The following is a 16,961-nucleotide window of genomic DNA, read 5'->3' on the forward strand; positions in this document are numbered from 1 at the left end:
AACACTTCCCATGGGATGGGCCCTGTGCTGATCCCTTGTGATGACTCACCGGCCTCTGAATGGCTCCCTTTGTTCAGTTGTTCTGGCTCCTCGCTCCTGCGTGGGTCCACGGGAACCATATTAGTGGTCTTGTTGTCCTGGGGGCCGCCAAGGCCTTCTTCTGTCCTGCTGCCTCCAAGTAACTCCATCTGAAGGGCACAGCTGCAGCTTCTGCCGGCTCCTGGTCCATGCGCTCATCAGCTCCAGGCTCAAAGCAGCCGTGGCCCGAAATGCTCAGAGCAGCTTTTTCTTTCTCTCATCGTAGTCTCTCCCCGCTTCATGCACTCCGTAGGTCTCTCCTCCTCTTCCCCTGAGCTCCAGCGGCCCCTGAGCTTGGCTCATGTTACATTTTTATAGTTGTAAATTTGGTTGAGAGTGATGCTGGGAACCATCTATTCTGCCATCTTGACCAGAACCCCTCTGTATGTCTTAAATGAATGGATGAGTGAATGAATAATTGATATATCTTCATCACTACCCAGGTTTAACCAGTTCCTGACAGAGACTCAAGGATGTTTCCAAGGTTTTAAGACTTTCTGATTCAATCCCCTAAACAGGTATCTAGAGCACAATCTGAAGATCTAAAGAAAGCTAAAATTGAGATTTAAAAAAAATAAACACAATTGTGGGTAGTAAATCTTTGTGAATAATTACTCCAAAAGGGTGAAATTATAAACTGAAATTATAAAAGGTGAAAGTATAAGCCGAAATTATAAAGTGCTCAAAACATTCAGGAAATGTATAGATATTTTGTTCACTCATTTATTCAATAAACATTTACTGAATACTTAACATGTTCAAAGACTGTGCTAAATATTAGCAATACAAAGAGGACAATATATGGTTTATATGCTTAAGACGTAGTCTCATCAGGGAGACAGACACATCAAGAGATAATTTGTACTATGTGGTTAGTGCCCTACTGAAAAATTTTCAAAGGGCTCTGGGACCACAGAGAGGGGCTGAAGGTTTGATTGATCGCCAGTGGCCAATGATTTAATCAATTCTACCCACCTACTGAAGCCTCCATAAGAACCCAAAAGGACAGGGTTTAGAGAGCTTCTGGGTTGCTGAACACATGGAGGGCGGCAGGCCAGGAGAGGGTGTGAAGCGTCCCGCCCCTCCCCACGCTGCTCCTGTGTGTCTCTTCACCTGGCTATTCATTTACATCCTTTAAGACATTTTTTGTAATAAATGGGCAATAGTAAATGTTAACCTAAATAACAGAGAGAGGCTCTCTAAAAGAAAAACGAGTTTATTTGGGAATAGAACGTTGTGATGGGAATGCGCGTGCCATAGTAAACTGCGTATTCAGGGAGGTCAAGGAAGACAAAGGGTTCTAAAGGAAGAGTGGTGGAGGACGACGTCATTGTTTGGGATAATTATCCTCAGCTACAAAGATCAAAAGCAGGTGGTGCCAGCCTGAGGTGGACAGACGGTCGCTGGGCAGATGTCCTCGCAGAAGTATTTTTTGTTAAGTTGTGATGGCCTCTGTGCAAGGTTGTGGTTTTGCAGAGTCCTTTGTGGTCATTTTTGTTGTCAGGCATTTGTGCATGAGGACCTCCCCTTCATAGCCTTCCCCGGCTCTATTTGTCAGGTTTTTTGTTGTTTTTCTTTTTAACACAAGCTACTCCGTTTTGATTCTGACCACTTTCACAGTAAGTAAACTGTTCTCCAGGGTTCTGTGAGCCACTGTAGTGAACCATCAAACCCAAGGAGGGGGATGTGGGACTCCCCGATTTGTAACCATGTTGGACAGAGTGTGGGTGACCTGGGAACCTACTGGAATCTGAAGTCAGGGCAGTCTTGTGGGACCAAGCCCCTAACCTGTGTAGTGCCAGATTGAATTGAACTGTAGGACACCGAGTTGGTGTCCCATGGAGAACTGCTCAGTGTGGGAAAATACCCACATATCTGGTGTCAGAAATGAAGTGTTGAGGTGGGGTGCAGGTGGAGTAGGAGAAAATGGTTTTGTCCCTATCCACTGTGAGAGTTGCAGTTACAGTATGAAATCACTTTCGTCTGATGCAAACAAATCAGGGCTGAGAGGCATGAAGAGGGAGAGCTCGAGTTTGTTGTGTCTGAGACTGTCTCAAGGATTCTCTAAAATTCCACAGGAAACTCCTTCTTCAGGGCTGCAGCCACTCAGACAAGAGGCTCTGGAAAGAACACTTGCCAGTAATAGCATCTTCACCACAGCACGGACACCAGCTCTGGCTTTGAGTCCCCACACCCAACACACAAGGTTTGCAAGCAGCTTACATGAACTCCTCCTTTCCTCCAGCAAAAGCTGCCCTTTACTCACCCACTTGTGGGTGTGTCTGTGGCTTGCCATTGTGTGTACCCGGATTAGAACCCTTTGCTTACTCTGGAGCGAACCCATTATTTTAAGAGATATTTTTCTCTGACATTTTTTTTTTAGCATGAGAGGGATGTGACTTGTCCTATTTGGGGTCACAAGAAGGACCATCAAAGGGCTTAACGAGAAAATCAACAAGATCTTAGTGACATGCTGGAAAGGGAGCTGAGATGGCCATGTGAAAGCCAGAGAAGAGCGGGGAGGGATCAGAACTCAGAATGACGGGGAGGACACTGTCCACGGCCCGGGAGGAAGTCTAGGTCTGTGTGCTGAGTCTAGGGAGTTTCCATGTGGCAGGGGCTGTGGACAAGTTACAGCTCCAGTGGGAAAGAGAATAGCCCCAGGTGATGTGGGCCAGCGCTGATTTATGTTCCTGTATCTCTAATTCACAGGGGATGCGCTGAGGGGGAGACAGAAGTACTGAGAATAAACAGCTCAGAGTAAACTGCAATGGTCTACCGGGGGGGAAGGAGTTAAAAAAAAAAAAAAAAGGACAATGCCAGTTTCTGGAAAGTGACATGTCCTAAAAGAAATATCTGCTGATTTATTGTCATAAGCTCAGTGTCCTTGGCAAACTATGCTTATTGAGTTTTAAGCATTTTGTCAGCATGAAACATGAAGTGAATGTTTATTACTTGTTTAAATGCTACTAGTCTTGGAGTTTTTGCTGGTGCTATGAGCAGGACTGTTATTCTGCCATTGCAACCGATTTTCTTTATTTTTTATATTTTTATTTATGGGGTATAATGTGAGATTTTGATATATGTACACATTATGGAATGATTAAATCAAGCTAATTAACATATTTATCACCTCAAGACTTATCTTTTTAAATTTTTATTTGTTTATGTATTTATTTTTCTGACATGTTCTTAAACTTGGTGGCCACAAACTCTGAGAATTGAATAAGTTCTCTGGATGAAGGATTCAGGCACTGAATTCAGATTTGCTTTAATCCTTCCAGTGTAAGAGCACATGTCTCAGACACTATCTGAGGCATCAGGGGCAGATAAAGGATGCCCACCACCCAGTTTCAGTACAGCTACCAGAAGGGAAACAGACAGGTGTCTGCAGCAGTGGTGCTGAAATACTGCTGCACACCCATGCTCAGCTGCATGTAGAGCTCACCATGTGTGTGCACAGATGGGTGTGTGTTCCCTTGGGGGTTTGAGAATCTCCAAGGAGTCAGAGCAGAGGACAACAGAAAAAGAGTGGGGAGAAAAGGAAGAAGGCAGGAGTGGAGGTGAGAGAAAGGGGTAAGACCCTTCTTAATATTTAATATTTCAATACTCATATTTAATATTTCAAGTTTGGAGTTGTGAAATTCAGAGACAGTATGATAATCAGGGGCAATAGACGGGATAAGAAATATCCACTCAGAATCCACAAAAGCTGACCCATAAATAAACTCCTCTATGTTGAAGGCAACTATGATGAACAGACACACAAACAGACTCCTTCAAAAGAAGCTTCTTTCACAGTTTCTTAGAAAAGGGAATGTGTTTCTAAACACTTAAGCCATAAGAAGAAATTATTAAGGAAAAAGTTTAACTAAGCAACAAATTTTAAATTGTGGAATGTCAAAATGAAAGAAATTGGCACATTGGGTAAACTAAGTATTTTTCACTGAAAAATACTTTTTCAGATAAAGGATTATTATGCTTAATATTTAAACAACTTTTTACAAAAATAATTTGTAAATATTATACTTAAGCTTTAAGCAAGTTCATAGCTGAAGCCCTAAGAGCACAGAGGCAGAGAAGGGGTCTCTCAGAGCAGAGCATTGAAGGGAAAGAACCACATGGAACCCAGGAAAAGTATCCAGAAGGAGCAAGAACAGAATCTAATCTTTCACCTTTAGATACATGTCACTGTCCCGGGCCCAGGCCAGGCCTAATGACTTCTCTATGGACTCTTCTACATGGACGCACTACCTCACTCTCCTCCCATGTCCCTGCTCCCAGCCCCCACAGGCCACCATCCAAAACAATGACAGAGGGATCTTCTGAGCACTTTGATCAAAATTCTTCACCCTCTCCTTGCAGCTGGCAGTACAAGGTTAATAAATAGCAGAGGCAGTGGGCATCCTGTTCTGTTCTTGAGTTAGTGGGGACACATCTAGCTTTTCCTCAATCAGCATAGCACTGACTTTTGGGCCAAGATACTTCATCATGTTGAGGAGATACCCAACTAGCCATATTTTTATGAATTATTTTAAAATAAAGTATAGTCATTGCCTGAGGAGAGTGACATTATCAAGATGGAGGAACAGATGACTCCCAGCGCCACTCCTCCTCACAAGTAAGCAATTTCCAACTATTAAAAAGCACAGAGTGCCAACCTGGAACCACTGGAGCTGGGGGAAGAGGAGGAGAGATGTGCAGAGTTCATGAAGATGCAAGAAACCATGGCAAGAGGATATAGGGACAGCACTATCTCTCTGAGCTCTGGCTGCTTCTGAGCCACCCTGTAGCAGGCAGGGAGTGGCTGCTGCACACAGACTGAAATCAGAAAAAGCCACAGTGTCAGCCTTCACATAAACCTGCTTGGAGTCTTCAGGGGAGAGGAGGGCTTTGGGGCATACTATACCAGTACAAAAGCCATAAAGACCACTGGCAGGATCCCCCTGGGCCCACATAGGAGAAATGACTGCAGCCAACTGGAGAAAGGAGCCATCCAGAGACTGTTGAGTTATTGCAAGGGACCCATATGTGGACTGGCCTATGGGAAGCAGTTGGAGTGCAGGTGAAAGGCTGGCCTGCCAGGGGAACATGGGGCACAGCAAAGAAGCAGGTCTCAGTGGAAATCAGTCAGGGTAATAGAACTTCAGGGGGCTAAACCTCCAGGAAAGATCAGTTCTGGGCCAGAATTTCCACACAACCCAAACCCAGAAGTGATTAATGATCTACACAAAAATCAGTAGCAAAGCAGCAAATTAACTTGAGCACAGAGCTCAAGGTCTGGTTCCCACAGGAAGTTTCCCCAACTTGGGAACTAACTGCAGGGCAGCAATTAGTTCCCATACAGGGCCTAAGTGGTGGTGGTAGCTATTAATCCAGCACAGAACAGAAAAAAAAAACAAAAACAAAAAACCAGAGACAAAGCTCTGCTAACCACCTATAAAACCTGGAAGAGGTAGTAGTCTCCTCAAATGACCAGGCATCAATGTAAAGACACAAAGATTGGGAAAGAACAGAAAAATATGTTGCCACCAAAGGAAACAAAGCACCAGCAGTGGACCCAGAGAAACAGCATATCTATGAAATGTCTGACCAAGAATTGAGAGTAACCCCTCTTAAGGATGTTCAGAGAGTCACAAGAAAACACAGATGAAAATTAAATCATATCTGGAAAAAAATTCAGGAGCAAAAACTTGACAAAGGAATAGAATCAATTGAAAAAGAATAGAAATTCTAGAAGTAAAGAATGCATTATCTGAGTTGAAAAACTCAATAGAAAGCCCCAAGAGCAGACTTAATTAAACAGAGGAAAGAATCAAGTGAGCTTGAAGATAAAACACATGAAATTATCCAATCAGAGGAGCAAAAAGAAAAAAGAATAAGAAAAAATGAAACATAAATACTGGAAATATGGGACTCTCTCAAGTGAAATAAACTCTGCATAATGGGTATACCTGAAGGAGAAGGAAAAGGAAGAGATGTAGAAAGCATGTTCAAGAAAATAACAGCTGAAAATTTCCCAAGTATGGAGAAAGATGATAGCATCCAGGTACAGAAAGTTCAGAGGACACCAATCAAATTCAATCCAAAGAGGAACACCTCACAACACAACATAATCAAATTATTAAAAACAAAAGACAAAGAAAGAATACTGAAAGCAACAAGATAAAAGAAACATATAACATTCAATGGAGCCCCAGTTCATTGCTCAGCAGATTTCTTAACAGACAGGGCAGAAGAGAATGGGATGATATATTCTGAGTGCTGAAGGAAAAAATAAACTGTCAGGTAAGAATTTCTGCATCTGGCAAAACTAACCTTCAAATATGAAGGGGAAATAAAGTCTTTCCTAGAAAAACAAAAGCTAAGGGAATTCATCAACACTAGACCTTTCCTACAAGAAATGCTAAAGGAAGCTCTTCAATATGAAAGAAAACAATGCTGAGAGTAGCAAGAAAACATGTGAATGTACATAAAACGTAAGTAAAGTAAATACACACATGACTTCAGAATCCTCTGATGTTGTGAGGGTGGTGAATAAACCACTTAAATCCTTAGAATAAAGGCTAAAGGACAAGCCTACCAAGACAATAACATGTACAACAACCATATAAGAGATAGGCAATATTAAAAGATGTAACTTGAAGTAACAAAATGTCAAAAAGTTTGAGGGAATGAAGCCAAAGCATAGAGTTGGCTTTGCTTTTTTCATTTTTCTCAGATATCAAAGTTAAGTTGTTCGTAGTCTAAAATAATTTGTTATAACTATAACATGTTTTTTGTAAGCCTCATGGTAACCACAACACAAAAACTTAGAAGAGACATACTAAAAACAAATAGTGAGAAAGCAAAATGTAAAGCTGGAGAAAACCACTCAACCACAATGGAAAATAGTAAGACTGGAAAAAAGGACCCACAAAACAACCAGAAAAAAATAGCAAAATGGCAGCAACAAGTCCCTATATATCAATAATAACCCTAAATGTAAACTGATTAAATGCCCAATTAAAAAACACAGAGAGGCTAAATGGATTATAAAACAAGAAGCAACAATGTTCTGACTACAAGAAATTCACTTAACCAATAAAGACTCACCAGCTGAAAGTGAAGGGATGGAAAAAGATATCTCATGTAAATGGAAACCAAAACAGAGCAGGAGTAGCTATACTAATATCAGATAAACTTCAAGCCAAGGAAAGTAAAAAAGGCAAGAAAGATCATTATATAATGATAAAGGGATCAATTCAACAAGAGGATATAATAATTTTAAATATATATGCACCCAATTCTGGAGCACTTAGTTATATAAAGCAATTACTATTAGACCTAATGAGAGAAATAGACTCTAATGCAATAATAGTTGGGGATTTTAACACCCCACTTTCAGCAAAAGACAGATTACCCAGACAGAAAATTAACCAGGAAACATCAGAATAAATCTCAACTGTAGGCTGACTTGATCTAACAAACATTTATAGAACATTTCACCCAGCAGCTGCAGAATACACATTCTTCTCAGTACCACATGGAACATTCTCTAGAACAGACCATATGTTAGGACACAAAACAAGTTTCAACAAATTTTTAAAAATCAATATTATATCAACTACCTTATCTGACCACAATGGAATAAAACTAGAATTCAACAACAAAAGGAACACTAAAAATTGTACAAATACATGGAAATTAGATAATATGCTCCTAAACAACAAATGGGTCACAGAAGAAATCAATAAGGAAATTAAATACCTGGAGACAAATAAAAATGAAAACACAACATACTAGAACCTATGGGAATCAGGGAAAGCAGTTCTAGTAGAGAAATTGATAGCAATAAATGCCTATATCAAGAAAGAAGAAAGACTTCAAATAAACAACATAATGTTACACCTCGAGGAGCAGGAAAACCAAGAACAAACCAAGCCCCAAATCAGTAGAGGGAGAGAAATAATGAAGATCAGAGCAGAGATAAATAGACATAAACAGATCAATGAAACAAACATTGTATTTTGAAAAGATAAACAAAATTGGTAAGCCTTTAGCTAGACTAATGAAGAAAAAGAGAGAAGGCTCAAATAAATAAAATTAGAAATGAAAAAGGAGACATTACAACTGACAACACAGAAATACAAAGGATCATAAGAGACTACTGTGAACAATTATTTGCAAACAAACTGCAAAACCTAGAAGAAATGGATAAATTCCTGAACACACACAACTTACCAAAGTTGAACCATGAAGAACTAGAAAACCTAAACAGACTGATAAGGACTAATGAGATTAGAGCAGTAATAAAAAGTCTCCCAACAAAGAAAACCCCAGGACCAGATGACTTCACTGCCAAATTCCACCTAACATTTAAAGAACTAATGCCAATTCTCAAATTCTTCCAAAAAATTGAAAAGAAGGGAATACTTCCAAATTCATCCTATAAGGCAAGCATTACCCTCATGCCAAAACCATAAAAGACAAGAAAACAAAAAAAGAAAACTGCAGACTAATATCCCTATGAACACAGACATGAAGATCCTCAACAAAATACTAGCAAACAAAACCCAGCAACACACTAAAAGGATTGTAAATCGTGATCAAGTAGGATTCATTCCACAGATGCAAGAATGGTTCAACATATGCAAATCAATAAAGGTGATACATCACAGCAACAGAATGAAGGAAAAAAACATGATCATTTCAATAGATGTAGGAAAAGCATGTAATGAAATCCAATATCACTTCATGATAAAAACACTAAAGAAATTAGGTATAGATGGAATGTACCTCAACAAAATAAAGATCATATATGACAAACCCACAGCTAATATCACACTGAATGGACAAAAATTGGAGTTTTTTCCTCTCAGATCTGGAACAAAACAAGGATGTTTTCTTATTCAACATAACAGTAGAAGTTCTAGCCAGTGCAATCAGGCAAGAGAAAGCAATTAAGGGAATCCAGATTAGAAAGAATGAAGTCAAACTATCCCTACTTGCAGATGACATGAGCCTATACATAGAAAACCATAAAGACTCCACCCAAAATTACTAGAATTAATAAATTAATTCAATATACTGGCAGGATATAAAATTGACACACAAAAATCAATAGCCTTCCTATATGCCAATAACAAAATAGCTGAAGAAGAAATCAAGAAAGTAATCCCATTCACAACAGCTACCAAAAAAATAAAAATACCTAAGAGTAAATTTAATCCAGGAGGTGAGAACTATAAACTATTGGTGAAAAAAAAATGGTGAACAGGACACAAATAAATGGAAAGATATCCCATGTTCATGGGTTGGAAGAACTAATATCATGAAAATGTCTATATTACCCAAAGCAATCTACACATTCAACACAATCCCTATCAAAATACCAATAACATTCTTCACAGAAAAAGAAAAAAAAATCTTAAAATTTGTATGGAACCACAAAAGACCCCGAATAGCTCAAGCAATCATAAACAAAAAGAACAAAGTTGGAGGCATCACATTAGCTGACTTCAAAATATACTATAAAAAACAAAACAAAACAAAACCCACAAAATATACTATAAAGCTATAGTAACCAAAACAGTATGGTTCTGGCATAAAAACAAATTGACCAATGGACCAGAATAGAGAGCCCGGAAATAAACCCACACATTTATAGCCAACTGGTTTTCAACAAACATGCCAAGAATATACAGTGGGGAAAGGACAGCCTCTTCAACAAGTGGTGCTGGGAAAACTGGATATCCACAGGCAGAGTATTGAAACAAGACCCCTACCATATGCAAAAATCAACTCAAAATGGATTAAAGACCTAAATTTAAGAGCTAAAACTATGAGACTACTAGAAGAAAATATAGGGGAAACACTACACAAAACCAGAGTAGGCAGCACTCTTTTGAGCAGGACTACAAAGGCAGGTGACTAAAGCAAAAATACACAAATGTGACTACATCAAACTAAAAAGCTCCTGCCTAGCAAGGGACACTATCAATAAAGTGAAGAGACACCCTGCAGAATGAGAGAAGGTGTTTGCAAACTACACATCGGACTCAGGGCCAATATCCAGAATATATAAGCAACCTAAACAACTCAATAGCAAAAAGCAAATAATCCAATTTTTAAAATGGGCAAATGACCTGAAGAGACATTTCTCAAAAGAAGACATACAAATGGCCAATAGGCACATGAAAAAATGCTCAATATCACTAATCATCAGGGAAATGCAAATTAAAACCACAATGAGATGTCCTCTAACTCCACTTAGAATGGCTATTATCAACAAAACAAAAAATAATAAATGCTGGAGGAAAAGGAACTTTCCTACTTTGTTGGTGGAAAGGTAAATCGGTACAGACACTGTGGAAAACAGTATGGAGATTCCTCAGAGAACTAAAGGCAAATCTACCCTATGACCCAGCTATCCCACTGCTGGGTATATACCCAAAGGAAATGAAATCAATATATCAAAAAGACACCTGCACTTCCATGTTCATCACAACACTATTCACAATAGCCAAGAGATGGAATCAACCTAAGTGCCCATCAATGGATGAACAGGTTAAAAAAAAACTGTGGTATATGCACAATGGAGTACTATTCAGCTATAAAGAGAAATGATATCCTATCATTTGCAGCAACATCAAACTGGAAACCATCATGTGAAGTGAAGTAAGTCAGTCACAAAAAAGACAAAAAATATCACATGATATCACTAATATGTGGAATCTAAAAGAAATAAAATAAAATAAAATAAGTGGTTCTCATAGAAGTAGAGAGTAGAATAATGGTTACTGGAGGCCAGGGTATGGGAGTGGGAGGAGGAGATGTGGTGGACTAATGGGTACAAACTATGCTCTCTGCCCTAGGTGAATCATTGTGCAGTATATGCATGTACTGAGACAACGCACTGTGCCCCCAAAATATGTCCAAGCAAATGTTAAAATATTTTGGATAATAAAAAAGTAAGAATAGTCATTGCCTATATTCTATAGCTACCATTTTTCTTTCTTTTAAAAATTATTTTAAAAACTTATATAGAATACAGTTAGTATTTTGGCATACTGTTCTATGGTGTTTACACATCTGTAGATTCATGTTACCACCTCTGCAGACAAGATACTGAATAATTTCAACACCCCAGGGAATTCCTTAGTCTGCCCCTTTGTATCATTCCTTCCCAGCTCTCAGCACCCGGCATCCACTTCTCTGCTGTCTGTGCCTATAGATTTGCCTTCTCCAGAGTGTTCTGCAAACAGAATCACATGCAGTGTGTAACTTGGACTCTTTCACTCAGCAGAATGCATGTGAGCTCCACCCATGCTTCTGCCTGTATCCGCAGACACCTTTTGACTGCTGTGTTGTGTCCCATCATGTACATGTGCCCGTTTGTTTACTCTTTCACCCACTGAGGGACATCTGCGTGTTTCCAGTTTCAGAGGACTGTCAATAGTCCCACTATAAACATTCATGTGGTTTATTAGAATGGCTAAAATTAAAAACACATATGATACCAAGTGTTGTCAAGGATGCAAAGTGACAGAAACTCTCACCCATGATGGGTGGGAATGCAAAACGGTGCGGCCGTATGCAGAGCAACGGGACAGTTTTGTAAAAAGTTGGGCATGCACTTACCATGTGACCCAGCAGCCCCCATCTAGGCATGTATCCCAGAGAAGTGAAAAGTGTCATTCACACAAAATTGCTCAGTCTTCTCGACTCTTTACTGTTATTCAATGCTCATCACTTTTCTGAAGTGTGCTCTCTTCGTCCCTTACTATCTTGTCTCAAGTGTTTTGTCATTTTATTCTTCCATTTCTAGCTTGGCGCCTTCCAGCTTATGTCCCATCTCCTCCCGTTTTCCCACTTTCTCTTCCTCTTTTCTTATAACCTCTTCTTTGAGTTTCTGATTCATAATCTTCCTTCATATAGGTGATTGCTTTATAAGGTTTTTTGTTTGTTTGTTTGTTTTGTTTTTTTAATAATTGATGGCAAAACAATTGCTCAGACTTTCCATTCGGTCTGGGTAATACTTCCCTAATTAGAGTTTTATCTAGAAAACTTGTTTTTTCCCATCTCCCCCCTTCCTTAAAAAAGGAATGTATATTTAATATTTCTGTTCCAAATCCCTTTTTATTTCTTCTCATTTTCCTGGGTTCCCAGGATTCCTGCAGGGAGTGTGCACTGGCCAGAGAAGCGTGGCCGCCAGGACCTGGTCTCTTCTGTACAACTTTTGTGCCTCCTCCCCACTGCCACCCCCACCCCCACCTGCCTTCTTTGGATCTCTGCTGTGCCTGTTATCAATTTATTGCCACTCAGCTCCAGATCCATCCTTCATTAGCTGCCCTGCAATAGTGGAGCTGGACCCTGTAAGCAATTTTCCTTTGCAGAAAGTGCAGCATCAAGCTTTCTCAGGAGAAGGTGTTGGAGTCATGCGCAGAAGAAAGGGCTTTTCCTCCTGGTTGTCTGGCAGCCTCTGTTGGCTTCTTACTCCTAAGGCATGGTTGCCAGCAGCAAAGTGGGGGGGCATCCATCTGGGCTGGGCTCTGGCCATGCGTTCCTCATTGAGCTCAAGCTCTGCCCTGCTCAGCAACCTTTTGTTATATGAATGAACCCCAGACGGCCTCTGTCTACAGGCCCCAAGGTTGTTTATTTCTTCACAGTAGGCTAACATCCATTAGCTCAAAAGCTTGCTGGGGCCAAACCCATCTTTTACACACCCAACTGTTTTAAACATAGTCCAAATAAGCAGACTTTTAGCCATCTAGAGGCTACCCGCTTCACATATTCCATGAAACTGCACCCAGCCTCTGCTAGCCATAGGTAAGATAAAACCTGTAGCTATAAAGACCCCAACTCATTGCTGCCCTCTGGAGTCATCTGACCCAGAGACCCCACCCACTGAGCTGGTGAGCTACATCACCTAGACAAGTAAGCCCCTTTCTGACCCTTCTCTCCCCAGAAGTTCCCTGTCCCTCACCCCTTCCGGATGGTGGCCTTATGCCTCAGCCTCTGGATGGTCTCATGCTTTAAAGGGGTGTTTCCCCTGCATGCAAACCTGCCAAAGCATCACCCAAACAAAGCTTATGTGTGCAACTGACACCTCAAGGTCATATCTTACACCTCCTCACCACAGCTGTCCCAAAGCAGTATGCATACCTTGGGTCTTGCACCCCCGACCCGGGGGCAGATTTCCCATGCTGTATTAGTCCATTTATGTTGCTTATAACAAAATACCTGAAAACTGGGTGATTTATGAAGAAAAATGAAATTTATTGCTTACAGTTTCTGAGGCTGAGAAGTCCAAAGTCCATCTGGTGGTGGTGACAGTGACCCATGGGTCTCACCTTGCAAGATGGTAAAAGCAGAGAGAGCAAGAGAAAGCGAGAAAGACAGAATCTCCTCTTCTTTTAATGCCCTCAGAACCATGCCCCTGACCACCATTTTTAATCCATTCACTACAGCATGATCCTACAGTCCAATCACCTCTTCAAGGCTCCACCTTTTAATTATCATAATAGGATTTCCCACCCTCTTAACAGTCACAGTGGGGGCTAAGTTTCTAATACATAAAACTTGGGGGACACAATTCAAGCCTTAGTGAGTTTTGGGGGGACATAATTCAATCCACTACACATGCCTAACTCCCTCCACACACCTGTGGCTTCCATCAGCCCACCTGCTCCCGGCAGGCATGCTTTTTGTTGCCGGTCCTGAACACAGTTTCCTGCCCTCCTGTACTCCAGAGGGGTGTTTCCCACTTGTCTAGCAACGGGGACTTGCTCTGGCCTGGGGCAACCCAGAAAAGTTCTCTGCCTTCCACTGAGCTGCAAACACACCTCCGTGGGGAGTGGCTCCCCTGCCAAGCTTGTCCATTCCTTATGTCCTGCCCCTGGCCCTACAGTATTCTTGGAGTCCTCATGATCCTTCATAGTTACTCCAGCTAGAGTTTGTGATTCTTCACATTAAATGTTCCCTGTTCAAATCACGGCATGGTTTGACTCCCGAATGGACCCTGCACATCTTGGGTGTGTCCCCACTGCCACACAGCCCTACATATCTTCTGACGGAAATCTTCCCCGACTGCCCCACACCTCACAGCTCTTTTCAGACATGAGGAATAGACACTAGAGAAAGTGCCACCTGCTGGTGTTTTCTGAGACCTGGGTCCCTGCTGGGTCAGCTTATCTCCTTCACTCTGCTTCAACACTGGTCTTAGCCAGAAAGATGTTGGTAATACGGAATGAGGATTTCTCTGTGCTCCTTGTGTACAAATAGCTGCATCCTTTCTCTTTCAGAAAAAGTTCAGTGTGGCTACAGACCTGCCTTTCCAAACTCCTCATGGTTACCATTTCGTGAACTCGTTGATGTCCAGAATGGCGAGTTCCCATGGCAAGTGAGTATCCAGATGTCTCGGAAACACCTCTGTGGAGGCTCGATCATCCACCAGTGGTGGGTCCTGACAGCTGCACATTGCTTCCCAAGGATCCTGTAAGTTTTGGAGGCATCATCTTAATTTACATCACGTCTTGTCAATGTGTTGTCTGGGCTGGGTAGTGCAGTGGATGGGTGCACAAGGCTTATGAAGCCATGGGCTCTATACCCAGGGTGTTCCAATGGGCTTTGTACCCAAAGTCTCTGCTCCACACCTACCATATTCAAAGGTTGTAGCTATATGCACCCAGTCTTGGAAAACCAGTCCAAGGCTTCTCTTCTCCTGCCTGTCATCTGCAAATGAGGACAACACTGGATCCATTCATTGAACACATTGGCTGTGTGCTGTTCTGAATGCTGGGGATTCAGCAGTCAACAAGACAGCCAAGCTCCCTGTCATCAAGGAGCTTCCTCCCTCATCTCTTGGATGAATTCACTCCATTTCCTTTAGTTGGGGGACTTTCCCTGGGCTGTCGATTCACGAGCTCGGAGGTTTACCTGAATTTGGGCCCCTGACTCCCACCTGTGTGATCCATAGCCGCCCTCAAGGCCTACTCCTATGGACTTCTTGGTAGTTGGTTGTAACCTCTGCTGTTTATAGACGTGTCCGCTAATGAGAGATGCACGGCAACTTGTCTGCATGGGTGTATTTGTGTATGCATTCTTTAGACTAGAAATGGCACCAGTCAATGTCACTGTGGTCATGGGCACCAGAACGTTCATAGACATCCGCTTGGAGAGGAAACAAGTGCAGAAGATCATTATCCACAAAGATTATGAACCGCCCCACCTCAACAGTGACCTCTGTCTGCTCCTGCTGGCCACACCAGTAGAATTCACTAACTTCAAAAGGCCCGTGTGCCTGCAGGAGAAGGAGGGGGCCTGGGACCGGTGTTGGATGGCGGAGTGGGTAACGGCTCGTGGCTATGGTACGTGCCTTCCCTTCGTGGGCAGCCTTGAGCTAGACGTCACGGCATAGTCCACCATCCCAAGATAACTCAGCCAGTGATTCTCCAGCTGGGCTTGGTCACCAATGTCTCCACCCCTTCCCTGCAGGGCACCAGGCCGTTGGGCCAGGGAGCACCTCTGGGAGGGTGGGTGTGGGGTGGTGAGAAGGCCAAGAGCCCCTAGCATCATGGTCATTTCCTTCCCACAAAATGGCATGTCCAGCTATGTCCTTGTCCTGGTTTCTCCATTTGGCTTGGCAAGCACATGGGATACTGTCAATTTGGAAATGGGGCTGTTCTGAACCTCTGCCCGAGGACAGAAGCCGGCCATGGAGAGACAACGGGGCCACATTCCAGGTTCCCCTGGCTGGGGCTGGGGCTGGGGCTGGGGCTGGGGCTGGGGCTGGGGCAGGGCAGGAGCTTTTGCAGGCTGCTTCAGAGGAAGTGAGCTTCCCATCAGGAGACACATTGAGAAGAGGAACCCCTAGTTGGGGGCACTGGAAGGGAGACTGAATGGGGTTTTGCTAGGTGACCTCAGGCTTCCCCACCCTGTGAATCTGTGATTCGCTGAACATCTGCAGACTCCAGGACTCCCACTGTCAGTGGCCAATGCGGGAATCATTCTCACACTGGCTTCTCCACTCCGCCAGGCCTAGACGACGGCTTGAACACGTACCTGAAGAAGCTGCGAGTGGTACAGATTAGCCAGAGAGAGTGTGCCAAGAGGGTAGACCAGCTCCCCAGCAGCATGCTGTGTGCCTGGAGGGAACCAGGCACCTACGGCAGCTGCCAGGTACTCAGTCCCTGCCCGTCCCTTCCTCTGCACCCCACTCCATGCTATAGTTTCCCAGGGCAGAGCACAGGAGGCCCCCAGCCCACACCATTAGGACCTCCCCCCCAATTCCTCTTGCTGGAGGTACTGAGATTGCCTGCAGACTGTCCCTTCTTGCTTTTTCATTCCCAGGGAGACAGTGGGGCACCTATGGTCTGTGCTCTGTTTGGAACCCAGAGGCTCTTCCAAGTGGGTGTCTTCAGCTGGGGCATAACATCTGGCTCCAGGGGGAGACCTGGTATGTTTGTGTCTGTGGCACGATTTATTGCATGGATCCAGGAGGAGACAGAGAAGGAGGGGAAAGCCTACATCATCTCAGGAGCCCCAAGAAGCTTCCTGATTTGTGTCTCGCAGTACTCCTTCTTGCTAGTCTTGGGGTCTCTCATGCTGCTCACCACCATATTCACTGGTGATAAATCAAGTTGCTAAGCTTTGGGCCCACACCTTTTTTCTTCTCTTTCTCCCTGTCCTTTCTTCTCCCCCATCCTCACACGAGCATCTATGGAGCGTCTACTATGGGTTTGCCTCTACTTGAAACCTCCAAATTTAGTCAAGGACTGAGTTCTCCCAGACCTCACTGTCTAATGAAGGAATAGCAAACACATGCTAAAAAGTGGTGCACTCAGTACATAGGGGATCCCAGAAGAAGAAACAACAGCTATGACAAGGAGGGACAATTCAGG

At 42.8% G+C, this 16,961-nt stretch overlaps 1 protein-coding gene across 1 annotated transcript; it reads left to right on the forward strand.

Annotated features, from left to right (window-relative positions):
- The first annotated feature begins 14,441 nt into the window (after positions 1-14,441).
- On the forward strand, positions 14,442-16,707 carry PRSS51 (serine protease 51). Its single transcript, XM_063085269.1, has 4 exons — positions 14,442-14,461; positions 15,169-15,428; positions 16,097-16,239; positions 16,411-16,707. Exons 1-4 carry the CDS (start codon positions 14,442-14,444, stop codon positions 16,705-16,707), a joined length of 720 nt encoding a protein of 239 aa, XP_062941339.1.
- The last annotated feature ends 254 nt before the right edge of the window (positions 16,708-16,961 follow it).

The sequence above is a fragment of the Cynocephalus volans genome, chromosome 2 (assembly GCF_027409185.1).
Source record: "Cynocephalus volans isolate mCynVol1 chromosome 2, mCynVol1.pri, whole genome shotgun sequence".
Taxonomy (NCBI): domain Eukaryota; kingdom Metazoa; phylum Chordata; class Mammalia; order Dermoptera; family Cynocephalidae; genus Cynocephalus; species Cynocephalus volans.

Excerpts from the sequence above, each read along its gene's own strand:
- PRSS51 (XM_063085269.1), top strand. The coding sequence starts at position 14,442 with ATGGCGAGTTCCCATGGCAA. Across the intron at positions 15,429-16,096 it reads GGTAACGGCTCGTGGCTATG|GCCTAGACGACGGCTTGAAC; the intron begins GTACGTGCCTTC and ends CCACTCCGCCAG. Across the intron at positions 16,240-16,410 it reads GCACCTACGGCAGCTGCCAG|GGAGACAGTGGGGCACCTAT; the intron begins GTACTCAGTCCC and ends TTTCATTCCCAG.